The sequence below is a fragment of the Muscardinus avellanarius genome, assembly GCF_963383645.1.
Source record: "Muscardinus avellanarius genome assembly, chromosome: 12".
In the NCBI taxonomy this organism is placed as follows: Eukaryota; Metazoa; Chordata; class Mammalia; order Rodentia; family Gliridae; genus Muscardinus; species Muscardinus avellanarius.
The window spans coordinates 63,351,321-63,378,822 of NC_137798.1; the positions used below are offsets into that span (position 1 = coordinate 63,351,321).

Sequence of the window (27,502 nt, forward strand, 5' to 3'; positions counted from 1 at the left end):
CTCTCAGTGTTTCCATACATTCCTTTGTATTAATTTTTTTAAATTATTTCTATGGTAGCCGGGCGTGGTGGCGCACGCTTGTAATCCCCACGCTTGGGAGGCAGAGACAGGAGGATTGCGTAGGTTCGAAGCTAGCCACGCGCGCGCTGGCTTAGGAGACCCTGTTTCCAAATAAAAATGTAAAAATAGGTCTGGGAGTGTAGCCCAGAGATAGAAGGGTTTCCAGGAACCCCAGTACCACCCAAAAAAATAAATAAATAAATAAAAATTATTTCTATGGTACTGAGACAGGGGTGTTTCTTCTCAGAGAGTTCTTGTCCAGTGCATTTCTCTTTTTTCCTTTTTTTCTTTTTTTTGGGGGGGGCTACACGCCCAGACCTATTTTATATTTTATTTGGAAACAGGGTCTCTTAAGCCAGCAAGGCTGGCTTTGAACCTGTGTGATCCTCCTGTCTCCGCCTCCCAAGTGCGGGGATTACAAGCATGCGCCACCACACCCGGCTTGTCCAGTTGATTTCAACGAATGAAATCCAAGGACTAGCGAGCGAAGGGTATAGAAATATGGAAGCTTAGCCAGGCGTGGTGGCTCATGCTTATAATCCCAGTGTTTGGGAGGCTGAGCCTGGAGGATCACACAGGTGCAAAGCCAGCCTCAGCTACTTAGTGAGGCTCTCAGCAACTTAGTGAGACCCTGTTTCCAAATAAAGTAGAAAATAGGTCTGGGAATATAGCCCAGAAGTAGAAAGCCCCTGAGTTCCATCCCCAGCGAAGAAGGAGAAGGAGAAGGAGAAGAAATATGAAAGCCTTTTTGTTGTTATTTTTGGTGGTACTGGGGTTCCTGGAAGCCCTTCTACCTCCGGGCTACACTCCCAGACCTATTTTATACTTTTATTTGGAAACAGGGTCTCTTAAACCAGCACAGCTGGCTTCGAACCTGCGAGATCCTCCTGTCTCTGCCTCCCAAATGTGGGGATTACAAGCGTGCACCACCACGCCCAGCTGAAAGCTTATTTTAAGTCAGGGAGGGAGGAATAGAAGACTAAAGGAGGAGGGCTGGAAAGAGAGTATCCAGTGAAGCTGTTGTAAGGTGGAATTTTAAACCTTATTGAGTTTTCCCATCTGCTCTTGTATGATTGGCCCATTGGATTTGGGGGAACCAGTGACTTTTACAGAATTTCAATCCTTCATTAGAAGTGTTATTTTTTGGGCTGATGGGCCCTGATTTCCTGGTGCCCACAGGTTTCTCAGTTTCCTGCTCACCTCCCGCCACCCCTCACAGAAGGCCATGCAGAGGGCCTCTTTTTTTTTTTTTTTTTTTTGGTAGTACTGGGGGTGGAACCCAGAGGCTTTCTACCTCTGGGCTATACCCCCAGACCTTTTTTTACATTTTATTTTATTTGGAAACAGGGTCTCACTAAGTTGCTGAAAGCCTCACTAAGTAGCTGAGGCTGGCTTCGAACCCATACGATCCTCCTGTCTCAGCCTCCCAAGCGTGGGGATTACAAACCCAGCTAGATGGCCTCTTTTTTAATCCCTTCTGCTTTCAGGTCCTTTGCCCTGCCTCAGTACTTGGCGGGTCTGGTGGCACACACCTGTAATCCCAGTACTTGGAATGCTGAGATAGAAGTATCACAGGTTTGCGGCCAGCCTCAGCAACTTAGCAAGACCCCGTCTCAAAATAAGAAGGAATGAGGGGGAGCATTCAGGGGTAGAATGACTCTGGGTTCAATTCCCAGCAACACACAGTAGCACACACATGTAACACACACGTAACACACACACACACACACACATACTGTTCATATATCAGGTTATTTTAATAAAGTATCTTTTTGTGGTGACAGAAGAAGAAATATTTGAAAGTTAGAAAGTATCACGTCAGTTGGATTTTGACAAAGAGAAAGAATTCCTCACAGCTAAGTCTCAAAAGTGTTTGCAAATCCAGCAGGTGGTACACACTTGTAATTTTCAGTGTTTGGGAGGCTGACACAAAAGTGTCAGAGGCCTCCATAGCCAGCCTCAGCAACTTGTGAGGCCCACCGCAACTTAGGGAGATCCTGTTTTCAAATAAAAAGTAAAATACGGCTGAGGATGTGGTTCAGAAATAGAACTTCCCTGGGTTCAGTCCCCAGTAACTAAAACGCACGCACACACACACACACACACACACACACACACACACACACACATTATTCCTGAAGCCAAATGATGGAAGTTTGCTGCACTGTTTTTACTATGTTTGCAACTTATGAGGTTTAATTGACATCGGAATGGAGTAATTTTTGTGGACCATTGGCATATAATATGTCTATCCTTCCTCAGTATATTTTTCTTTTCTAATTTTTTAAATTCCTTCAGTTGTTACTGAGATATTTTAGACCAAATCTTATGGTTGAACATTGCCATCTGTTTTTGTCTATTAGTCATATACATTGAAAAATAAAGCTACAAAATTAAATCTGCATTCTGATTAAATCTTATTATAGTTTCAAAAGCATTAATTCGGAGGCATAAGATAGGAACTAAAAGTCCCAGTAACTAGGTAACTTCAGTTGATTAAATCAGAATACTTGTTAAATTTATTTCTAAGACATTGCTAAATTGTCTCATTGTGACCTTATTGTTGTTAAATATAAAAATCATGTCTTCTCTTATATAAATAACATGTCTTCTCTTAAATAAATAAAGGCAATTTGTCACATACTCATGATTACTGACTAACCCTATCTCCACTTCTAAGTTAAATTCAAACCAAATTTTCTTGCATGTACACTTAAACATTGAATATATAAATTATTTCATGGAGTGCTTCACATTTAAATTGTTTTGTGCAGGGCATTGTGGCGCATGCTTGTAATCGTAGACTTGGGAGGATCACAGGTTCGAGGGCAGCCTCAGAAAGTAGTGAGACGCTCAGCAACCTGATGAAAACCTATTTCCAAATAAGAAATAAAATCAGTCTGTGGGTGTGGTTTGGGTTAAATTTCCATTACCACAAACAAAAATTTGTTTCTTGTATTCTGATCTAAATCTTAGCAGCATTATTTTTCAAGTTGAGAGTTTGTGATAAACCCTAAATGAACAGACATTATATTTTAAAATGACCTGTTTAATCCCAAAATCTACCCCCATCACTATGACCCTCTTTTCCACACACTATAAATTTTTTTTGGTGGTCTTGGGAGTGGATCCCAGGGGCTTTTCTACCTCCGGGCTATACTCTCAGACCTATTTTATACTTTATTTGGAAACAGGGTCTCACTAAGTTGCTGAGAGCCTCACTAAGTAGCTGAGGCTGGCTTTGAACCTGTACGATCCTCCTGTCTCAGCCTCCCAAGCACTGGGATTACAAGCATGCGCCACCACGCCTGACTTTCCACACGCTATTTAAAACAAACCACCAGGCATGGTGAGGTTTGCCTGTAATCCCAATACTTGAGAGGCTGAGAGAGGAAGACCCCAGGTTCATGGACGGCCTCTGCAGCTTAGCAAGACTCAGCAACCTAGGAAGCGCCCCGTTTCAAAACAAACACACAAAAAGGGCAGGGGTATAGCTCAGCAGTAGAATACTCCTGGGCTCAATCTTCAGTACCAAAAAATAAAAAATAAAACAAACACAGCCACCCAACACTGTTTCATTTACCTTATGTGTTGTGTATATATTTATTGTCTATCTCCCCCTGCTGGAATAAAGATTCTCCATAAAGGCAAGAATCTTTTTATATTTGGTTTGACAGATTTCCAAGCACCTAGAACAATTCCTGGCACACATTAGTGTACTCGATTATTTTTCTTCCACCAATAAACCTTATATACTTCTCATCAGGGAGGCCTGTTAGCACTGAGACTTTTGTGTTTGGTTTTGTTTCCGCTTTTGTATGTCAGGGTCAGTCTTCATTTTTTAGTCAGACTCTCAAATTTTTCTAAAATCCTTTCCTTTTCTACCATGTCATTGTCTTAGTTAAGGTAGTCATCATTTCTTTCATGGATTCTTACAGTTGTTTGCAAATTGGTTTCACACTGCCAGTCTCAATCCCCTCTATTTTAATCCTGGTCTACCAAACACTGAAAGAGATAAATGCAAACTGAACACAAAAGTGACACTCTCCCCGTCTTATATAAAATATTTTGAGTGGTTACTAATACCTACAACACAAAGCGCTAACTCCCCAACATATCAATAAAGTGTTTAATGATTTGACCCCATTACCTCTGGACAACTGACCCCTGAGTCTTACCAAACTTCCCATAAACCATGGCTACCTGCAGTTGTCTCTACCTGGAATACTCTCCCTGTGATTCTAAGTTGGAAAAATGCAGTTAAGTTTTTATTTTTATTTTTATTTATTTATTTTTTGGTGGTACTGGGGTTCCTGGAAGCCCTTCTACCTCCGGGCTACACTCCCAGACCTATTTTTACATTTTTATTTGGAAACAGGGTCTCCTAAGCCAGCGCCCGCGGCTGGCTTCGAACCTGCGCGATCCTCCTGTCTCTGCCTCCCAAGCGCGGGGATTACAAGCGTGCGCCACCACGCCCGGCGCAGTTAAGTTTTTAGATAGCGTGAGTTTGTGTATTATGTCCTGTTATATTCTCTTTCTTGATGAATTGATTGATACTGGAGCTTGAACCCAGAGTCATTCTACCAATGAGCTACACTTCCAGTCCTTTTGCTAAGTTTGCTGAATTGCTGAGGCTAGCTACAAACCAGAAATTCTCTTGCGAGCCTCCCACATACTAAGATTACAAGTGTACTGCTACTGCCCCTGACTTAATTTGTACATTTACTTCAAAGGATATTTTATTTTTTGTGGTACTGGGGATGGAACCCAGGGGCCTTCTACCTCCAGGCTACACTCCCAGACCTATTTTATATTTTATTTGGAAACAGGGTCTCTTAAGCCAGCAGAGGCTGGCTTCGAACCTCTGCGATCTTCCTGTCTCAGCCTCCCAAGCGCGGGGATTACAAGCGCCACCACACCCGGCTCAAAGGATATTTTAAAAGATACAAATAAACAGTCAAATGGACTAAGATACTGTTCTTTGTGTTAGAGTACTCATTTTATTTTAGGGTGGTTTTTTGTTTGTTTGTTGTTGTTTTTTTTTTTTTTTGGTGCTGGGGATGGAACCCAGGGGTATTACCTACCTTTGGGCTTTACCTCCATATTTATTTATTTATTTATTTATTTATTTATTTATTTATTTAGTGTTACTGGGGATTGAACCCAGAGACATTCTACTTTCGGGCTACAGCCCCAGCCAATTTTTTATTTATTTGGAAACAGGGTTTAGTTAGGTTGCTGAGAGTCCTCACTACTTGCTGAGGCTGTCTTGGAACCTGTGATCTTCAAGTCTCAGCCCCCCACTCCCCAAGTACAGGAATTACAGGCATGGGCCACCTCGCCCGACTCTTATTTTTTTATATGAAAATTGCTGAGGCTGGCCGCATACCTATCCTGTCTCAGCCTCCCAAATACTGAGATTACAAGCGTTCACCGCCTACCCGGTTTTAGTGCCAACATTTTTACACTCCGATTATATGCTTCTTAATGCCTCGTTGCTCCTGTGGTTCTTGTCGTCTGTTACTTTTACTGTTCCTGCATTTCTCTAACTTTTCCTGTTAACTGTGTGAGGAAGTGGGGTGGGGGAGGTGTGGTGAGGTGGGGAGAGACTGGGAATTGAACCCAGAGCACTTTACCTCTGAGCTACACCCCCATTTCATTTTTTGTTTTGAAACAGGACATTACTACGTTGCTGAGCCTCTCCTAAATCTGTGATCCTCCTGTCTGCCTCTCAAGTGCTGGGATTACAGGCGTGTGCCACGGCAACAGGCTCAACCTTAGTCCCACTAAACCACTGATTGGTACTCCTGAGATTCACTGATGCTATTGGCGTGTGTGTGTGTGTGTGTGTGTGTGTGTGTGTGTGTGTGTGTGTGTGTGTAGAGAGAGAGAGAGAGAGAGAGAGAGAGAGATTCTACCTGAGTTACACCCCAGCCCTATTTTTTTTTCTTTATTCTTTATTTTGAAACAGGTTCTGAGTTGCAAAGGGCCTAAGTAGCTGAGGCTGTCTTCAAACTGGCGATTCTACTGTCTCAGCCTCCTAAATGCTGGGATTACAAGCGTGCGCCACGACGCCTGGCTTTATTATTTAGTTTTATTTACTTTGGTGGTACTGGGGGTGGAACCCAGGGGCTTTCTACCTCCGGGCTATATTCCCATAACTATTTTATACTTTTATTTGGAATCAGGGTTTCACTAAGTTGCTGAGAGCCTCATTAAATAGCTGAGGCTGGCTTCAAACCCGTGCTATCCTCCTGTCTGAGCCTCCCAGGTACTGGGATTACAAGCGTGCGCCACCACGCCCGGTTTATTCTTATTTTAAGGCAGAGTCTCGCTAAACTGCTGAGACTTATCTCAAACCTGCAATCCTCCTGTCTCAGCCTCTCAAATACTGGGATTGCAGGCGTGCGCCACCCACACCGACTCTAGCTGCTTTCTTCGGGATGAAAATTAAAACTTTCAGCAAAACGACTGCCAAATAAAGTGCTGTTCGCACCCATTATCCTTTAAAGCTTTAGTATAGATTTTTAAATCAGAAGGTCTTAAGGTCCGTCCCTGGCTCTGTCTGGGGAACTGAGAAAGTTAATCTCTCCGAGCTTCGGTTCCCAAAACCAGAACACCTATTCTGGGTATTTGTTGCCTTGGTTAAATGATAGGCAAAATGCCTGGCACCAAGGAGGTGGAAGGCGGGTCCGGCAACTGCTGCCCCAAGAGCCCAAATAACCCACGAGAACAACTCCCGCTGCCTCTGCCGCCTCTGCCGCCTCCGCGCAGAGACCCGGACGCGCATGCGCCGAGCGAGGACCCCCTCCACCCCCGGGGCCGCCCTTGCTCCCTGGGGTGCCCGCCGCGCCTGACCGCGCCGCCTTCTGGGGGGTGCTCCGCCCTCGCGTCCCCGCTCCTAGACCCCCGGCCGCCCGCGGCTCCCCCTCTCTGACCCCAGTGAGGGGTGCGCGTGCGAGGGTTTGGACCCACCCGGAATGAGGCGCAGCCTGGGCAGCCCGAGCCGGCGCGCCGCGGCCACGCTAGGACCCCGCCCCGCCCCGCCGGACAGCCCGGGCTGCGGACAGCGCTGCGCCCACCGCCGCCTGCCTCGCCGCCATGCCGCTCTACGAGGGCCTGGGCAGCGGCGGCGAGAAAACTGCAGTGGTGATCGACCTGGGAGAGGCCTTCACCAAGTGAGTGGCGGTGGCGCCCCCTCCGGTCCCCGCTCCTCCCCCAAGGCGCCCTGGGCAGCCGCAGGTCCCCCTTCCTTTCCCGGCTCCCCGCCGCCGACGGCTTTTGTTTCCGCCTTGGGCGGTGCGAAGCCTGGAGCTCCGGTGGAGCTGGCGGGGCTTGAGCCCCAGAGAGGCCCGGGCTGGCCCAGAGGATTGCCATCGCCGCCGCCAAGGTCGTCACCCCAAACCCAGCGGACTTTTGGGGTCACGTTGCAGTGGGTGATAGCGATGATGTAGATGTCGCTTACCTTAGCCTAATCTTGTTAGGATTGCAGCATTTGAATTGTAACGCTTGACGATGATTTTTCCATCATAAAACATTTATTGAGTGGATCTTCTGTTGGTGGTGTTATGTTTAAGATAGGGCGATTGCTCCCCAAGAGTAGGGAATCAAATTATGGAAACGGATAAAAGGAGGTGAAACCCTATAGATGCGACTGAAAATACTTAGTTGGCTTCTCCAAACTCTTTGATTACATTTTACATTAAAATAAAAAAAAAAAACTTGTAAACACTAGAGTAGTGGTCTTCAGTCTCTCGGATGGCAGAGGTCTCTGAAAGCTAGATGAAATCCACAAATTCACGAATCTTTAAACATTTACACACAGCTTCAGGGGATTAGTGAGTCATCATCGTGGTCCTGGTCCTGCAACCCTACCTAAAAAGCCCTTGTATAGGGCTCAAGAGAGGGGGAAAAAAAAAAAAGACAGAATTACATCTAGCTATCCATATGCATGAAATAGAAATACTTAAAAATCTTTGTTCATCTGTTAGCACTACCTACCATATAATAAGTATTAAATAACTTTTTCTTTAGCAACTAGTTAAAGAGTGCACTTAAAAATTGGATCTCAGGAGCTACAGAACTGGATTAAACTGTCCGTGGTTCCTAGCATTCTCTATCCAAGGCCCTCAATTATTTATCCTTTATGTTAAAAACTTTTTAACATAATAAACACCTTAAGACTACTAGATAATTATTTTGTCCATACATTGAAAAAACAAAAAGCTGTTACACGGGAATATTGAGATAGCAGGAAGGCCGGGGGTCGTGGCACAGGCTTGTAATCCCAGCAATTGGGAGAGCAAGACAGGAGGATCGCTGTTCCAAGACAGCCTCAGCTATTTAGTGAGGCCCTTTGCAACTCAGTGAGACTGTTTCAAAAAAGAATAGCAGGGCGTGGTGGCGCAGGCTTGTAATCCCCGCGCTTGGGAGGCAGAGGCAGGAGGATCGCGCGGGTTTAGGAGACCCCGTTTCCAAATAAAAATGTAAAAATAGGTCTGGGAGTGTAGCCCGGAGGTAGAAGGGCTTCCAGTACCACCAAAACAAACAAACAAACAAAAACCAAAAAACAAGAATAAAAAATAGGCCTGGGGATATAGTTCAGAGTTTAGAATACCCCTGGGTTCTATACTCAATACAGAGAAAAAAAAAATAGCAGGACAATAAGGCAAGTAAATAGTGCAAAAGTACATACAGGGGAATTCAAACACAGGTACAAGCAAATGTGGATATGGGAAGAATACAAAATGGAGAGTGATGTTTGGGTATAGGAGGAGAGCAGTATCAAAAACTAGACAAGATACGAAGAGGTAATGTCAAGACTAAAGAAGCATTGTGGTCATTCTTAGAAGGTTTTGTTTTCCTTACTTGAAACAAAAATGGCAATATCTAAATACTCAAGAGAATAGTTTCTTTTTTTCTTTTTTCTTTTGTTGTGCCAGGGATGGAACCCAGAGGCATCTAACCTCTGAGCTACACCCCTAGCCCTATTTTTTATTCTTGTAGAGTCTCACTGAGTTGCAAAGGGCCTAAGTAGCTGAGGCTGTCCCTGAACTGTGGTCCTCCTGTCTCAGCCTCCCAAATGCTGGGATTACAAGCGTGCACCAAGCCTTTCTGAGAATAGTTTTTAAAAGCATGAAGTAAACAAAAAGAAAAAATTTAAGTGTGAAGTATTATGCAGTTTTTTATTTTTTATTTATTTATTATTTTTGCGGGTCTGGGGATGGAACCCAGAGGCATTTGACCTCCGAGCTACACCCCCTGCCCAGTTTTTAATTCTTTGTTTTTGAAACAGGATCTCGCTGAGTTGCAGAGGACCTCACTTAAGTAGCTGGACCGGTCTCAGCCTCCCAAATGCTGGGATTACAAGCGTGCGCCACCATGCCCAGCTTGCAGTTTTTTTTTTTGGTTTTTTTTTGTTTGTTTGTTTTTTTTTTTTTGGTGGTACTGGGGTTCCTGGAAGCCCTTCTACCTCCGGGCTACACTCCCAGACCTACTTTTACATTTTTGTTTGGAAACAGAGTCTCCTAAGCCAGCGCGCGGCTGGCTTCGAACCTGCGCGATCCTCCTGTCTCTGCCTCCCAAGCACGGGGATTACAAGCGTGCGCCACCACGCCCGGCAGCTTGCAGTTTTTTAAATAGGACTTAATATGGGCATAAGCTTATTGTTTGAGTTCACAGTGTATTAAGTGTTATTATAACTGTCATATATATATGTGTAATAGTTTGCAAAAAGACTAAAGATAACACCAATATGGAATTCTATTTCTATTAAAATGATGGAGTTAGCCCATGTGGTGTAGCATGCCTGTAATCCCTGTACTAACAGAGGCTGAGACAAGAGAATTGTGGGTTCACAGCCAGCCTCAGCTACTTAGGCCCTCCACAATGGAGTGAGACCCTGTTTCAAAATAAAGAATAAAAAATAGGGTTGAGGTGTAGCTTGAAGGTAGAATGTTCCTGGGTTCAATCTCCAGTGCATAGGGGAAATAAATGCTGGAGTTAAGCTGGGTAAGGTGGCACACACCTGTAATCCCAGTACTTGGGAGACTGAGACAGGAAGATTACAGGTTTGAGAACAGCCTCAGCAAGTAGTGAAACTTATCAACCCAGCAAGACCTTGTTTCAAAATAAAAATAAAATAGGGCTGGGGGTGTGGTTTGGAGGTAGAATGCCCCTGGGTTCAATCCCCAGTAACACACACACAACACACACACACACACACACACACACACACACACACATAAATGGAATTGTGAATTATAGTCATGCACTGACACATAAAATCCCCTGGTCTGTCACTATTATGTATGTGGTTTGTCATTGGCTGAAATGTTACATGGTGCATGGCTATAATTTATAGTAATCGTTTGTATGTCAAGAAACATATATTTGCCTTTTCTTTTTTTTATTTATTTATTTTTTTTTTTGGTGGTACTGGGGTTCCTGGAAGCCCTTCTACCTCCAGTATACACTCCCACGGGCTATACTCCCAGACCTATTTTTTAACATTTTTATGTGGAAACAGAGTCTCTTAAGCCAGCAAGGCTGGCTCTGAACCAGCGAGATCCTCCTGTCTCCACCTCCCAAGCGCTGGGATTACAAGCGTATGCCACCACACCCATCGTGATATTTGCCTTTTCTATGTTTAGATGTATTTAGATATACAAATATAACTTTGTTACAATTGCGTGCATTATTCAATGTAATAACATACTGTAGCCTAGGAGCAATAGGCCATATTATATAGCCTAGTTGCATACTAGACTATACCATCTAAGTTCCTGTAAGCATACTCTATGATGTTGCACAGTTACTAAATCACCTAACATTTCTCAGAGTATATCCTATTTATTTATTTATTTATTTATTTATTTATTTAGGTGTACTGGGAATGGAACCCTTCTACCTCCGGGCTACACTCCCAGACCTATTTTATATTTTATTTGGAAACGAGGTCTCTTAAGCCAGTGAGGCTGGCTTCGAACCTGCACGATCCTCCTGTCTCCACCTCCCAGGCACGGGGATTACAAGCGTGTGCCACCACACTGGGGGAGTATATCCTCTTTTAAGCAGTGCATAGCTGTATATGGTGTCACATGATATAGTGCAGATCCAGGGTTGTTGAAATATTTTGCCTAAAATTCAGCTAAAATTAAAAATTGAGGGAAATTTAAATGCTGTCTTAAGAGAACATACTAGTTTATTTCAGTTTCACAATTTTGAGATAATTTTTTTATATAAATTATTAACAGATGGTATTAACTTCTTGTTTTCTTTGGGGGCAAAGGTTGACACATGATGTATCAGGCCTTTCCAATAGTTTTTGTGGCATTGTTTTGAAACAAATGCACAAATACTTGTGTCTCTGACAAATATTTAGAAAGATTGCTATAACTTGTTTTAATTTTCCATTTATTTGCAGGTGCGGATTTGCTGGAGAAACAAGTCCAAGATGTATAATTCCTAGTGTGATAAAAAGAGCTGGCATGCCTAAGGTATTTTGTTTTAACAAATTACAAAAATAAATGCTGTGCTATAAAATATTTTAAAATATGACTTCAAATAAGATTGATTAAGCCAAGCATGGTGGCACATGCTTGTTATCCCAGTAGTTAGGAGACTGAGACAGGAAGATCAGGGTTGGTGGACAGCCTCAGCTACTTAATGAGGCCTTCTGCAACTTAGTGAGACCTTGTTTCAAAATAAAGAATAAAAAATAGGATTGAGGGCTTGGTTTCAAGGTAGAATGCCCCTGGATTCCATCCCCAGTACTGCAAATAAATAAAAGCCAGGCGTAGTGGCTCACTCTTGTAATCCCAGCATTCAGGAGATTTGCAGTTTGAGGACAGCATCAGCCATTTAGTGTGGCCCTTTGTAACTCAGTGAGACCCTGTTTTAAAATAAAGAATAAAAAGTTGGGCTGGGGGTATAGCTCGGCGGTAGAATGCCCCTGGGTTCCATCCCCAGTACCGCAAAAAAAAAAAAAAAAAAAAAAAGATTGATTAAAACACTGCTTAATATATAATTTGTAGCTGTATTCCAAAAAGGTTTCTTTATTGAGGTCTAATTTTTAAAATTTTTTTTATTTATTTTTTTGGTACTGGGAGTGGGACCCAGAGGCTTTCTACCTCCGGGCTATATTCCCAGACCCATTTTATATTTTACTTGGAAACAAGGTCTCACTAAGTTGCTGAGAGCCTCACTAAGTAGCTGAGTCTGGCTTCGAAACCTGTGCGATCCTCCTGTCTCAGCCTTCCAAGTGTAGGGATTACAAGTGTATGCCACCACGCCCGGCTAATTTTTTTTGTTTGTTTGTTTTGGTACCGGGGAATGAATCCAGAGGTATTCAACCTCCAAGTTATACCCCCAGCCTGCTTTTCTTATTTTGGAACAGGGTCTTACTAAATTGTGAAGGGCTTTTTGTCAAGTTGCCAAAGCTGGCTTTGGAACCTGCGATCCTCCTGTCTGAGTCTCCCAAGTACTGGATTACAAGCATGCACAATCACGCCCAGCTTCTAATTTTGTATTGCATAAATTTTTATGTTGTACAATCTTCACCACAACCCAAACTTAAAATATTTTCATCACTCCAGCCAGGGGTGGTAGCGCACAGTTGTAATTTCAGCATTTGGGAGGCTGAGACAGGAGTATCTCAGCTCGCAGATAACCTCAGCTACTTAGGCCCTTTGGAACTCAGTATATATAGTATATATATATATATTCATCACTCCAGTGAATTTCCTAATGCTTATTTATAGTTAAATTCCCATTCCCATCATACAGATTCACCTTTCATCGCTTCTTGGCCAAAGTGTAGTATCTGTTCTTATCAGTTTAATAGACTCACCTCCTTTCTGCACATTTTACTTAAGTGGAATCAGATAATATGAAGAGAAAGTTTTTTTTTCCCTTAGTATAATACCTTTATGAATCCTGTAACATAACATAATCACCGAATGATTTACCCTATTCAAAGTCATTATCTACAATTCCAAAACCTAAAGAATTTTTTTTTTTTTTTTTTTTTTTGTGGTACTGGGGGTGGAACCCAGAGGCTTTCTACCTCCGGCCTATACTCCCAGACCATTTTTATATTTTATTTGGAAACAGGGTCTCACTAAGTTGCTGGAAGCCTTACTGAGTAGCTGAGGCTGGCTTCGAACCCGTGCGATCCTCCTGTCTCAGCTCCCAAGCGCGGGGATTACAAGCGTGCGCCACCACGCCCGGCAAACCTAAAGAATTTTAAGAAACATTTTCTTGCAGACTAATAGAATAATTTTGTCTATCATAAAATTCATTGGTTTGGTGTGCATTTATGTCTACACAAGTTTTTTACCCCATTATGATGTATAAATACAATGCACAAATAAAATAAAATTCCCTGGTTAGAAAACATAATACAGGTTGTTCTGCTATAAGATAATGCTATATTTCTGAGAAACCTGCAGTACTTTGTGTGTGTCTGTGTGTGTTTGGTACTGAGGATTGAACTCAGGGCATTCTACCTCCAAGCTACACCCCTACCCCAATTTTATTTTTTATTTTGAAACAAGGTCTCACTAAGTTGCAGAGGGCATTTATGAGGTTGCTGAGGCTGGCCGCAACACTGTGATTCTCCTGTCACAGAAGAATCCCAAGTACTGGGATTATAAGCGTGACCCAAAACCTGGCTTTGCCATACATTTAAGAAAAAAAAATAAAGTTTCAGCAGAAAATGAAGTTGAAGTAGACCTTACATTTGTAACTTCATAAAACATTAGCAAAAACAATAATTGATAACTCAGAAAAATTTAAATAACCTTGCCTGGTAGCAAAGTTATGTGTGGCTGGAGGCTATCTTAGGAGATATTAAAAACAAAATAAATGTTGAAAATGTTGGCCAGTGCATGCTGAGACAATCCAGAGGGAAGTGAACTCTGAGTCAGCGGAGCTGCCGTTACATTGGAACCAGGAGATGCAGTCCAGTATCATGAAAGGATGCATTCTGGAGATGGAGCCCTGGGCGTAGGGGTTTGTTTAAATAGATGTAAAATAGTAAGTACTTGTGTGATCATTAAATTGATGACTTTTTTTCCTTCATGAAAGTTACAATTTTAGCTTCTATTGCCCATTATGAACTAACACAAGTTTAACATTATAGATATTTCCGTACGTAGCAATTACATATGAGTATATTTGGTTTTATAGAAACGCATGTTGAGGCTGGGTGTGATGGCACATGCCTGTAATCACAGGACTTGGGGGGCTGAGACTGGAGGATTGCAGGTTCAAGGCCAGCTTCAGGAACTTAGCAAAATCCTTAGCAACTTAGCAAGTTTCAAAGTAAAAATAAATATAAAAATGGTTGGGGTGGTATAGCTGGAGATAAAGCACACTGGCTTTAATCCCCAACCCCCCCCAAAAAAATAAATAATAAAATAAATAAGCATATCATTTTAATATGAAAGTTTTATTAATATAGACTTACAAGTCATTTTAATTTTTTTAGCCAATTAAAGTTGTGCAATATAATATCAATACAGAAGAATTATATTCCTACCTAAAGGAATTCATCCACATATTATATTTCAGGTAAGTTACAATTCTATTTGTTTGGGGTTTTTTTCCTCTTAGTTTTTGCAGTTAGATGCATTGTCCTATTGCCAGTCATAGTAGTATTTGATTGTACTATATCTGATTTTTAAAAAATTCCATTGCCAGTTTACTTGCTTATATTCAGCCTTTTAAAAGTATATTTGAAGAATAGAAAACTAGCAAGCATAAGAAAATATTGAAAACAAATCCAATTTCTATTATTAAAGGAAAATTATAAGTAAATTTTCGTATATCTCTATAGAAAAACTTAATGCAGCCATTTAAAAAGGAGTTCTGAGAAGCCGGGCGTGGTGGCGCACGCTTGTAATCCCCGCACTTGGGAGGCTGAGACAGGAGGATCACACAGGTTCGAAGCCAGCCTCAGCTACTTAGTGAGGCTCTCAGTAACTTAGTGAGACCTTGTTTCCAAAAAAATAGGTCTGGGAATATAGCCCGGAGGTAGAAAGCCTCTGGGTTCCACCCCCAGGACCACAAAAGTTCTGGGGGTTTGGGGAGGTAATTCAGTGGTAGAGTGCTTGTCTAGCATGCATGAGGCCCTGGGTTCTATCCCAGCACCAAAAAAAAAAAAAAAAAAGGAATAGGAATTCTATATGTAGTAATACAGAAACATGTCTTAGGAATATTGATAAATGCAAAAGGCAAGTTGAAGAACATCTGTAGAATCAATATTTCTGTTAAAATACATGCATACACATACACATTCATGAGTATGAAAAGTATTCAAATTACTGTTGGTGGTAGTTTCCAGACAGTAGAAACTTAAAGATCATTTAGTTTTCCAAGTTAATATCTTTGACAATTTGAAGTGTTGCAAAAATCTATTTCTTTTACAAACCTACAAAAAGAAATTGTTTTTAATGATGAAGATTAGTAATCATAATTGGCTATAGTTTTATTTTCTGAGGTAAGTGAGTTAATAAAGTTCCTGGCATAGTGCATGGCACATAGGAAGAACTCAAACTTTTTCTTTTTTTGGGATAATAAAATGATTTTTTTTTTTGTCATAAAACATCTTAAGCAAAGTAGTATACTTTCTCTATTCCTAAATTGCATTACTTACCAAGATAAGTGCTAGGTTTTATATATCTTTAAAAACAAAACCATCATTTTTCAGACATCTGTTGGTGAATCCCAGAGATCGTCGGGTTGTGGTTATCGAGTCGGTATTATCTCCTTCCCACTTCAGAGAGACACTCACTCGTGTTCTTTTCAAGTATTTTGAGGTACCTATCTTCAAATGAAATGAGTATGTTGCTTCTAAGTTGAAAGAAGGATTAGGGGACCACTGGGCATGGTGGCATGTGCTTGTAATACCAGCATTTGGGAGGTGGAGACCGGAGATCCAGGTTTGGAGATCCAGGTTTGCGGACAGCCCCAGCTACTTAACGAGGCTCTTCACAACTCAGAGAGATCCTGTTTCAAAAATCAAAAGAAATCTAAAAAATATGTCTGGGGGTGTAGCTCAGCTGTAGAACGCCCCTGGGTTCCATCCCCAGTACTGCAAAAAAAAAAAAAAAAAAAGGATTTAGGGGTATATCTCAGTGGTAGAGCACTCGTCTACCATCTTCATATCTCTGAGTTCGATCCCAGCACCACAAAAAAAGGAAAAAAAAAAAAAGAAAGAAAAAGAAGTTTAGAAAAGTCTTACATATTAGTTTTTAGGGAATTTTTTCTACCCCCAACTTCTGTCTTTTTGGAGGAGATACTCAAAAACCAAAAACCCCACATTTTATCTGCTTCACTGTATATGTACTACACAGTATATTTGAGGAATCAGATGACAGAAGCTTCTTCAAATTGTCCACTTATTTCTTTCACTTTATGGTTATTTCATGTTCAATTAGCATTTTATCTAATGCATAAATAATTGGAAATTTTTTCTTACCAGAATTTGTTATTTATTTATTTGGTTTTTTGTTTTGTTTTGCTGGTCCTGGGATTGAACTAGGGCATTTTACCTCCAAGCTATACCCACAGCCCTATTTTATTTTATTTTTTTAATTTTGAAACAGGTTCTTGCTAGGTTAATGAGAGTCTCTACTTGTTGAGTCTGTCCTCGAACCTGTAATCCTCATGTGTCAGCGTCCCAAGTACTGGGATTACAGGCATGCACCACAATACCTGGTTTCTGTGATTTAATGTAGGTTTTTCTGTTTGGGGACTTTTTTTTTCAGAATTAAAAGGAATATTTAGTACTGTGGAATTTATGGTTGATTTTTCCCAAGAATTTCCAGTTAGCTAGGCCCTTTGCAACTCAGTGAGACCCTGTTTCAAAAATAAAAAGACTGAGGCTGGGCATGGTGGCGCACATTGTAATCCCCGCGCTTGGGAGGCTGAGACAGGAGGATCGCACAGGTTCGAAGCCAGCCTCAGCTACTTATTGAGGCTCTCAGTAACTTAGTGAGACCCTGTTTCCAAATAAAGTATAAAATAGGTCTGGGAGTATAGCCCAGAGGTAGAAAAGCCCCTGGGTTCTATTCCACTCCTAGTACCACCAAAAACAAAAACAAGCCGGCTGTGGTGGCAAACGCTTGTAATCTTTGCGCTTGGGAGGTTAAGACAGGCGGATCACATAGGTTCTAAGCCAGCCGTGCTGGCTTAAGAGACCCTGTTTCCAAATAAAATATAAAATAGGCCTGGAAGTGTAGCCCAGAGGTGGAAGGACCCTGGGTTCCATCCCCTGTAACACACACACACACACACACACACACACACACACACACACACACACACACACTAATAAAAGGACTGAAAAATAGGGCTAGGGATGTAGCTCAGAGGTACAGTGCTCCTGAGTTCCATCCCCAGTACCGCAAAAAGATAAATAATAATAATAATAATAACAACAACAACATTATTATTATAGTTTTCACTTGAGAGGAGTTAATTATTTTAAGACCAAAAACAAGATCCAGGTGTAGTGGTGCATGTAGGTTTGAGGCCAGTCTCAGCAATTTAGTGAGACTCTGTTCAAAATAAAAAATAAAATAGGGCTGGGTTTAGATAGCCAAGTGTGGGGGTGCATGCCTGTAATTCCAGTACTTGGGAAGCTGAGACAGGAGGATTCCAGGTTTAAAGCCAGCCTCAGTAACTTAGCAAGATCCTGTTTCCAAATAAACAAAATAGGAAGCCAAGTGTGGTGGCACATGCTTTTAATCCTAGTACCTGTGAGGCTGAGACAAGAGGTTCACGGCCAGCCTCAGCTACTTAGTGAGGCCATCTGCAACTTAGTGGCACCCTGTTTTAAAATTAAAAAATAGGGCTGGGCCTGTAGTGTGGTAGAATGCCCCTGGGTTCAATCCCTATTACGTCACACACAAAAAGACCAAGAATATATTGTAAAATTATTACATTTTATAGTATGCCAAAATCTAGTAGTGAGACTCTCATCAACCTAGCAAGACCTGGGGGGTTGTAGCTCAGAAGTAGAATGCTTCTGAGTTCAACACTCAGTACCAAAAAATAATTAAAAAAATATTCACAGCCCAGTACTTGGAAGGCTGAGACAGGAGGATCACAGCCAGCCTCGGCTACTTAATGAGGCCCTCTGCAACTTAGTAAGACTCTATTTCAAAATAAAGAATAAAAAATACGGCTAGAGGTGTAGCTTGAAGGTAGAATGCCCCTGGGTTCAGTCATTAGTACAGAAAAAAAAAAAAAAAAGGTGTACAGTATATAAGGAATAAACCATATATAAATTTTTTTCATGCATTTTACTTAACTAAAAATATACCTAATACCAAAACTTAGTGTCTTTATGTTGTAAGGGCAGTTAATGTTTCTAACTTATATTTTGACAAGACACATAAACAGGTTGTATAACCTCCTGTACTTACTGACACTATAGATTCAGGAATTGTGTTTGCAATAGGGATAACAAAATACCATAAGTTGTCATATCAGCTCTTATCTGAATAAAGGTTATCTGTACTTATGCTTTAAATTAAGAGTTCTAGTTGTTTTTGTGTATCTTTTCTCATACAACTATAATACTGTTATATCTGCTTAGATAAGGGATATATAGCTATAATTTTTGTATATGTGAGTACTAGGGATTGAATCCAGAGGCTTTCTACCTTTAAGCTATACCCCTAGCCTGATTTTATTTCTTATTTGGAAACAGAGTCTTGCTGTTATTTTTTTATTTTTTATTTATTTATTTTTGTGGTGCTGGGGTGGAACCCAGGGTCTCACTAAGTTGCTGAGAGCCTCAATAAGTAGCCGAGGCTGGCTTCGAACCTGTGTGATCCTCCTGTCTCAGCCTCCCAAGTGCAGGGATTACAAGCATGCGCCACCACACCCGGCTGTCTTGCTGTTATTTTGTCTGCTATTTCATTAAGATGGACTGAATATCTGATATTTGGATATCATTAAATCTGGCAAATACTCACTAGGAAAAATGCCACACAGGGTAATGATTTTTATAGTTTTGTTCTTCAGTTTATTTTAAACTGCTATATTATAGTGTGTTAAAAGTAGAGTTTAGGCCAGGCATGGTGGCGCATGCCTGTAATCCCTGTACTTGGGAGGCTGAGCCAGGAGGATTGCAATTTCAAGGCCCGCCTTATCAAGTAGTGAGACTCTCATTCTACCTCTGAGCTATACCCCCAGCCTTATTTTATTATTTTATTTTGAAACAGGGTCTCACTAGGTTACTGAGGGCCTCATTTGATGGCTGAGATTGTCCTCAAACCTGTGACCCTCTTGTCTCAGCCTCCCAATTACTGGAATTACAAGCATGACTAGCAAATTAGATCTTAATTAAATGCCATAAAATGGCTGAACAGATATTAAAATATAAATAAAAACAATATTCCACTGAATTTTTTCAAACTATTTTAATATAAAGCCAACACCTTCAAATACCTCCACTTACTCTAGTTTTGGTGTTGTTTTGTCTTTTTCTAGGTTCCATCTGTCTTGCTCGCTCCGAGTCATCTAATGGCTCTTCTGACTCTTGGAATTAACTCTGCCATGGTCCTGGATTGTGGATATAGAGAAAGTCTGGTGTTACCTGTATCTTTTTTGTCAACCATCCAATTATGTCCATTTTACTCTAATTTAACTAAAACAATTAGGGTTACTAGAATTTTTTATTATATTAAACTTTTGGGTTATTATGTACAAATATGAATTAACATGTGGTAAAAGTTTACAGTATTAGCCAGGCATAGTAGCACAAGCCTGTAATCCTATTACTTGGAAGGCTGAGACAGGAGGATCACAGGTTCACAGCCAGCCTCAGCAACTTAGAGAGGCCCTCTGCAACTTGGTGAGACCCTGTTTCATAATAAATAAGATAAACCAGACGTGGTGACAGTGCTTGTAATCCTAACATTCAGGAAGCTGAGAAAGGAGGATCAAAGGACCTAGTAAGGCCCTTTGCAACTCAGTGAGACCCTGTTTATAACTAAAAACTAAAAAAAAAAAAAAAAAAAAACTGGGCTGGGGGTGCAGCTGGAAGGTAGAATGCCCCTGAGTTCCATCCCCGGTACTGCAAATAAAAATAAATACATAAATAAAGCCGGGCGTGGTGGTGCATGCTTGTAATCCCAGGATTCGGGAGGCTGAGACTTGAGGATTGCAGTTCTTGGACAGCCTCAGCTACTTAGTGAGGCCCTCTGCAACTCAGACCCAGTTTCAAAATAATAAAAAAATAGGGCAAGGGCTGTAGCTCAGAGGTAGAATGCCCCTGGGTTCCATCCCCAGACCGCAAAATAAAATAAATAAATAAATAAATAAATAAATAAATAAATAAATAAATAAATAAATTAGAGATGGTGGTATAGCTCAGAGGCATTTTGCCCCTGGGTTCAGTCCCTAGTACCCAAAATAAATAAACAAAAGATCAAAATATTATAAGGCTTAAATTTACTCTTTGTAGAAATTTTTCGTTACAGTTTGGTCCCAGTATATACTACAGGAGCAGAACTGAATATTATGTTTAGTTTTTAAGAGGAACCTCAACTAATTAGGATGTGTCAAAAGAAGTTGACAAGGATAATTAAAGTCTAAGAAAAAAGCCAGGCATGGTGGCACACACTTGTAATCCCAGTACTTGGGAGGCTGAGACAAGAGGATCACAGGTTTGTGGCCAGCCTCAGCCACTTAATGAGGCCCTCTACAACTTGGTAAGACCCTGTACCCAGATTTAAAAGGCCAGCAGTGTAGCTCAGAGGTTCAATCCCCAGAACCAAAAAATATTCTAAGAGCCAGGCGTGGTGGCGCACTCTTGTAATCCCCACGCTTGGGAGGCGGAGACAGGAGGATCGCACAGGCTCGAAGCCAGCCTTGCTGGCTTAAGAGACCCTGTTTCCAAATAAAATATAAAATAGGTCTGGGAGTGTAGCCTGGAGGTAGAAGGGTTCCATCCCCAGTACCACCAAAAAAAAAAAAAAAAAAAAAAAATTTCTAAGAAAACAATTATGCAGCAAGTAATTGGAGAAACCGAAATGAGAAAATTTAATGAAGAAAAATTAAAATGTAATGGCAGCTTGAAATCAGCCTTCAAATACCAGAAGAGTGTGTTGTAGAGAAATTAACGTATATTTTTCTCTTATGTCCAGAGGCAGTCGTATGTCAGACTGTATACTGTAGGATATGAACTTGGGTTTTGGAATCATTTACCCAATAAGTACACATTTCAGCTGTGCTCCTTACTATTTGCACGATGTTGGTCAAGAAGCTTAAACTCTTTTGGCTTCAGTTTCCACATCTGTAAAGAGCTGATGATATTTCAGTCTCAGAAGAGTTGTCTGGGCTGAGTAAAGTAATGCATGTAAAGCATTTAGCACAGGACCTGGCACTTGTTCAGTAAGTGCTATAGTTCTTACGTCATTCACTAGGGAAGAATTTACCAACTCAAGCAGTCCCAAAATGAAATTACTGCCTATATAAACTGATACATTCCTTTTTTTTTTTTTTTTTTTTTTTTTTTTAGTACTGAGGATGGAACCCAGGGGCATTCTACCTCCTTGTGACACCCCCCATCCCTATTTTTTTATTTTTTATTTTGAAACAGAGTCTTACTGAGTTACAAAGGGCCTAGCCTAAGTTTCTGAGGCTGGCTGCGACTGCGATCCTCTTGTCTCAGCCACCCAAATGCTGGGATTACAAGTGTGCACCACCACGCCCGCTCCATTCCTTTTCATTATAAGCATTTAAGATAGTAGAGGTAAGCAGTTTTTGAATTGTCACAGTGAACATCATTTCATAGAATTACATTGAATGTAAGCCTCTTGCAATTTTGAGACCCACATGTATATTTATGAGAATATTCATGGGAAGGAAATAAGAATAAATTATTCCATAAGTTTCTCCTATTCTACCTCTGAGCTATACCTCAGCCCTTAATATACATACATAAATGTATACATACGCGCACGCACGCGCTTGCGTGCTTTTATTGTTGCACTGAAATACTCCAGCCCTTTTTTTTCCTGCGGTTCTGGAAATGGAACCCAGGGATATCTACCTATGAGCTAGCCCTATTTAAGTCTTTATTTTTGAAACAGGGTCTCACCGAGTTCTAAAGGGCCTCACTAAGTAGCTGAGGCCGTCCATGGAACTGCGATCCTCCGGTCTCTGCTTCCCAAATGCTGGGATTACAAGTATACGTCGCCGCGCCCAGTTTTTGTTTTGTTTTAACAGGGTCTTGGAGCTCTGTAGCTCAGAGATTAGAGCACTGGTCTCATAAACAGGGTCTTGCTAAGTTGCTGAGGCTGGCCTTGAACCTGTGATACTCCTGTCAGGCCTCCCAAGTACTGGAATTACAGGCCTCCTTGAGTCTCTGGGATTACAGGCATGAACACCATACCTGGTTTATTTTTATCTATTTCTTTGATGAATAATATGAAGAGGATTTTTCTATAACTTTTTTTTTTTTTGCAGTACTAGAGATGGAACCCAGGGGCATTCTACCTCCGAGCTACACCCTGAGCCCTATTTTCTATTCTTTATTTTGAAACAGGGTCTCACTGAGTTGCAAAGGACCTCACTAAGTAGCTGAGGCTATCCACAAAACGGGATTCTTCTGTCTCGGCCTCACAAATGCTGGGATTACAAGCATATGCCATCACAGTCGGCTTTTTCTATAACTTCTTAAAAATTAGAAAGATAGCCGGGCATGGTGGTGCATGCTTGAAATCCCAGCATTCGGGAGGCTGAGACGGGAGGATCACAGTTCATGGACAGCCTCAGCTACTTAGTGAGGCCCTCCACAACTTAGTGAGATCCTGTTTCAAAATAGGGTAGGGGGTTTAGCTCGGAGGTCAAATGCCTCTGGGTTCCACACCCAGACCGGGAAAAAAAAAAAATGAGAAAGATGCTGGGTCTGGTACCCTATACCTGTAATCCCAATACTAGGGAAGGTGAGCAGAATTGTAAATTTCAGGCCAGTCCCAGCAACTGAGAACCTGTCTCAAAATAAAAAATATAAAGGGAGCCAGGTGTGGTGGTGCACTCTTGTAATCCCAGCATTCGGGAGGCTGAGAACAGTGAGGCACTCCGCAACTTAATGAGACCCTGCTTCAAAATAAAGAGTAAAAAATAGGACAGAGGGTGTAGCTCAGAGGTCAAATGCCCCTGGGTCCATCCCCAAACCTGAAAAAAAAAAAACCAAAACATATATATATGTAGTTCAGTGAGAGTATACCTAGGTTTTATACCCAGTACAAAAAAAATGAAAGAAAGGAGAGTTTGTCACCAAAGTTAATTTAGAACAATACTCCAGAAATTGAGGGAAATACCAAGAAAAGAGCATTATTTTATCTCCTAAAATACTAATGTCCTTGACTACCCTGTAGATATATGAAGGAATCCCAGTACTAAATTGCTGGGGAGCACTTCCCCTAGGAGGAAAAGCTCTTCACAAGTAAGTTTCTCACAGTTCTCTTCACCTTTGCCACAAAAGCAGATACTAATCTGTGTATACATCAGTGATCAATACTGATGGACTTTTAATAGGGACATTTCATTTTATTTGTTTCATTCTGTTAGTTTTAGTGTTGCTCTTTGAAAGATAAAATCTTTTTTATTCAAAACATAATCTGTTATTTAGTAAAAGTGTTAAGAAAAGGATATTGCTTATAATATCTTAATTTTAGTAACTTTTTCAAATTTCAGGGAGCTGGAAACTCAACTGTTGGAACAATGTACTGTTGACACAGGTGCTGCTAAAGAACAGAGCCTTCCCTCGGTGATGGGTAAAGTCATTTTGAGCTGTTTTTTTATTTTTGGTGGTACTGGGGAGGAACCCAGGGGCCTTCTACCTCCGGGCTACACTCCCAGACCTATTTTATATTTTATTTGGAAACAGGGTCTCTTAGGCCAGCTAAGGCTGGCTTCGAACCTGCCCGATCCTCCTCTCTCAGCCTCATTTTGAGCTGTTTAAGAAATGATTTAAGAGCTGGGCGTGGTGGCGCACGCTTGTAATCCCAGCACTTGGGAAGCTGAGACAGGTTGGAAGCCAGCCTCAGCTACTTAGTGAGGATATCAGCAGCTTAGTGAGACCCTGTTTCCAAATAATATATAAAATAGGTCTGGGTGTATAGCCCAGAGGTAGAAAAGCTCCTGGGTTCTACCCCCAGTACCTCACACACAAAAAAGAGTGATTTATATTAAAATTTCTTAAAATTATTATTATTATTTTTGGTATTGGGAATTGAACCCAGAGGCATTCTTCCTCCAAGCTATACCCCAACCCTTTTTATTTTGAAATAGGGTCTTGCTAAATTGCTGAGACTAACTCTTTAAAATAAGAATCTTCAGCTGGGCATGGTGGCGCACGCTTGTAATCCCAGCGCTTGGGAGACTGAGACAGGAGGATGGCACAGGTTCGAAGCCAGCCTCAGCTACTTAGTGAAGCTCTCAGGAACTTAGTGAGACCCTATTTTCAAATAAAGTATAAAATAAGCCTGAGAATATAGCCCAGAGGTAGAAAAGCCCCTGGGTTCCATCCCTAGAACCACACACACAAAAAAAGAATCTTCAAACTGGTTTTAGGCATATATATATATATATGTGTGTTTATGTGTGTGTGTGTGTGTGTGTGTGTGCTGTTCTCATAGGATATGAACATGAACTTTAAACACTTATGCTTGTTTATTTGCAGACTCTATATGTGTCATTACTGCTATATTATGAAGTGCACAAAAGTAAGAAATTAAAAAGGACTAGGTAGCCGGGCGTGGTGGTACACGCTTGTAATCCCAGTACTCAGGAGGCTGAGACAAGAGGATTGCACAGGTTTGAAGCCAGCCTTAGCTACTTGGTGAAGCTCTCAGCGACTTAGTGAGACCCTGTTTCCGAAAAGTATAAAAAAAGAGGTCTGGGAGTATAGCCTGGAGGTAGAAAGCCCCTGAGTTCCACCCCAGTACTACCAAAAAAAAGTTTTTGTCTTAGCCAGGTGTGGTGGCACATGCTTGCAGTCCCAGAACTTGGGAGGCTGAGACAGGAGACTCACAGATTTAAGGACAGCCTGAGTAATTCAGTGAGATCCTTTTTCAAAATAAAATAGGGCGCGGTGCGCACGCATAATAATCCCAGTATTCAGGAGAATGAGAACAGAGGATCATGGTTCCTGGACAGCCTCAGCTACTTAATAAGTCTCTTTGCAACTCAGTGAGATCCTGTTTCAAAATAAAGAATTAAAAAAATAGGGATGAATGTGTTGCTCTGAGGTAGAATGCTCCTGTGTTCCACCCCCAGTACTGTACCCACACACACACACAGAAAAGTAGCTGATGCTGGCTTCAAACCTCTGTGATCCTCTCAGCCTCCCAAGTACTGGGATTACAAGCATATGCCACTACGCCCGGCTTAATGCCAGTTATTTACTATATTTTAAAGTTTTTTATATAAAATTTATGAGCTAGTGACATTCTATATCACTTTTTTTATATTTATCTTCAACATCTATGCTTTGTATTAACTTTAAATAATGAAATTTATTTCCTAAAAGCAAACTTAACTCTCTTAATTTTACTGAGATGAAAAATGGAAATGTGAATGCAATTTATTAGGCTGTTTTTAATTATTATATAAGTTCTATAAGCCAGGTATTTGGTACATACCTGTAATACTAGTACTTGGGATGCTGAGGCAGGATGATTGCAGGTTTAAGGCTAGCCTCAGCAGCCAGTTACAAAATAAATTTAAAAGTGGTGGGGGAGTAGCTTGGAGGTTTAAATGCCCCTGGGTTCCATTCCCAGTACCCCCCAAAAAAAGTAAAGATCTGTAATTCTAAATAACATTTCTGTTTTAGGTGCAGTTCCAGAGGGCATCTTAGAGGACATTAAAGGTAAACAAAGTTTTCATTTCTTTCTCTTTCATCTTTTACCATTAGTTTGGATGACATGTTTCTAAATTCTCCCATAGCTAGTAAATAAATTTGTAATGTAATATACTAAAATATTTAATACATAGGCTGTAGCATAATATGAATTAGAATCTGGTTTTTCTTCACATCTCTAGAAACTCTGGCATTATTCATGATGTGTTACTGAAGCAGCATCTCAATTTTATATAAAGTACGGGGCTACTAGGGAACTAGTAGTTTACACAGTTTGAAATAAGTTAAATTGCTTAAGAAAACCACTGGTTTGATGTTGTCTAATGTTTATTTTTTACTGTAGTTTTTCTTTATGTTTTTTATACGGTTAGTCTTTTTACTGACTATTCAGAATTTCTTTTTTTATTGTTGTTGGTACTGGGGTTCCTAGAAGCCCTTCTACTTCCGGGCTACACTCCCAGACCTATTTTATATTTTTTATTTATTTGGAAACAGGGTCCCCAAAGCCAGCGCGGCTGACTACGAACTTGCGCGATCCTCCTGTCTCCGCCTCCCAAGCGTGGGGGATTACAAGCCTGCTCCACCATGCCTGGCCACTATTCAGAATTTCTAAAGTTGGAACTAAAGTAAATTGGATTCACTTTTTTTTTTTTTTTTTTTGGGCGGGTCTGAGGATGGAACCTAGGGGCATTTGACCTCCGAGCTACACTCCCTGCCCTATTTTTTATTCTTTATTTTGAAAGCGGGTCTCACTGAGTTGCAGAGGGCCTCACTAAGTAGCTGAGGCTGTCCACAAACCGCGATTCTCCCGTCTCAGCCTCCCAAATGCTGGGATTACAAGCATGTGCCACCACGCCTGGCTTAGATTCACTTTAATAAGATATATTACTTCTACTTTGCTAGAAGTAATATATTTTTATTTTTAAATAAATTTTTATGATAATGTTCAAATTGGGTTTTCTGGTATTTTTATTCACTACAAGGAAAAGCATTTAAAATTTATGTTCCTTAGGATGTCATGTAAAATCAATCTGGAATTTTCAATAGAGAATTAGATAATAATACATTTTAGATTTAAATGGGACTTGAAGATAATTTAGTACAGTCTGGGCTCTGAATTATTAAGTACTTAGTTCATTGTCATACAAATAAGTAGGGTAGGAGTTAGCTCTATGAAAGAGATCTTGCTCTTCATTATATCGCTTACTTGTGAAGTAGAATTACCTTAATTTTTTTTCCCCAGAACTAGGGTTGAACACAGGGGCATTCTACCTCCAAGCTACACCACCAGCCCCATATTTTATTTTATTTTATTATTATTTATTTATTTTTACAGTGCTGGGGATGGAACCCAGGTGCATTCCCCCATATTTTATTGTATTTATTATTATTTTTTTTTTACAGTGTTGGGGATAGAACCCAGGGGCATTCTACCTCCAAGCTACACCCCAAGTCCTATTTTGTATTCTTTATTTTGAAACAGGGACGCACGAAGTTGCGGAGGGCCTCATTAAGTAGCTGAGGTTGTCTGCAAACCGCGATCCTCCTGTCTCA

At 40.9% G+C, this 27,502-nt stretch overlaps 1 protein-coding gene across 1 annotated transcript in view; it reads left to right on the top strand.

The window, feature by feature from the left end:
• Window positions 1-7,161: 7,161 nt before the first annotated feature.
• The window catches only part of ACTR10 (actin related protein 10), a gene marked incomplete at both ends in the record, with an annotated part of 32,075 nt that continues 11,734 nt past the window's right edge, over window positions 7,162-27,502 (top strand). The window contains 8 exons of the mRNA XM_080707614.1: window positions 7,162-7,238; window positions 11,486-11,558; window positions 14,552-14,634; window positions 15,773-15,881; window positions 19,567-19,674; window positions 23,463-23,530; window positions 23,782-23,861; window positions 25,922-25,957. Of these exons, the coding sequence (XP_080563740.1) occupies window positions 7,162-7,238; window positions 11,486-11,558; window positions 14,552-14,634; window positions 15,773-15,881; window positions 19,567-19,674; window positions 23,463-23,530; window positions 23,782-23,861; window positions 25,922-25,957 (634 nt within the window). The remainder of the gene's footprint in view (window positions 7,239-11,485; window positions 11,559-14,551; window positions 14,635-15,772; window positions 15,882-19,566; window positions 19,675-23,462; window positions 23,531-23,781; window positions 23,862-25,921; window positions 25,958-27,502) is intronic.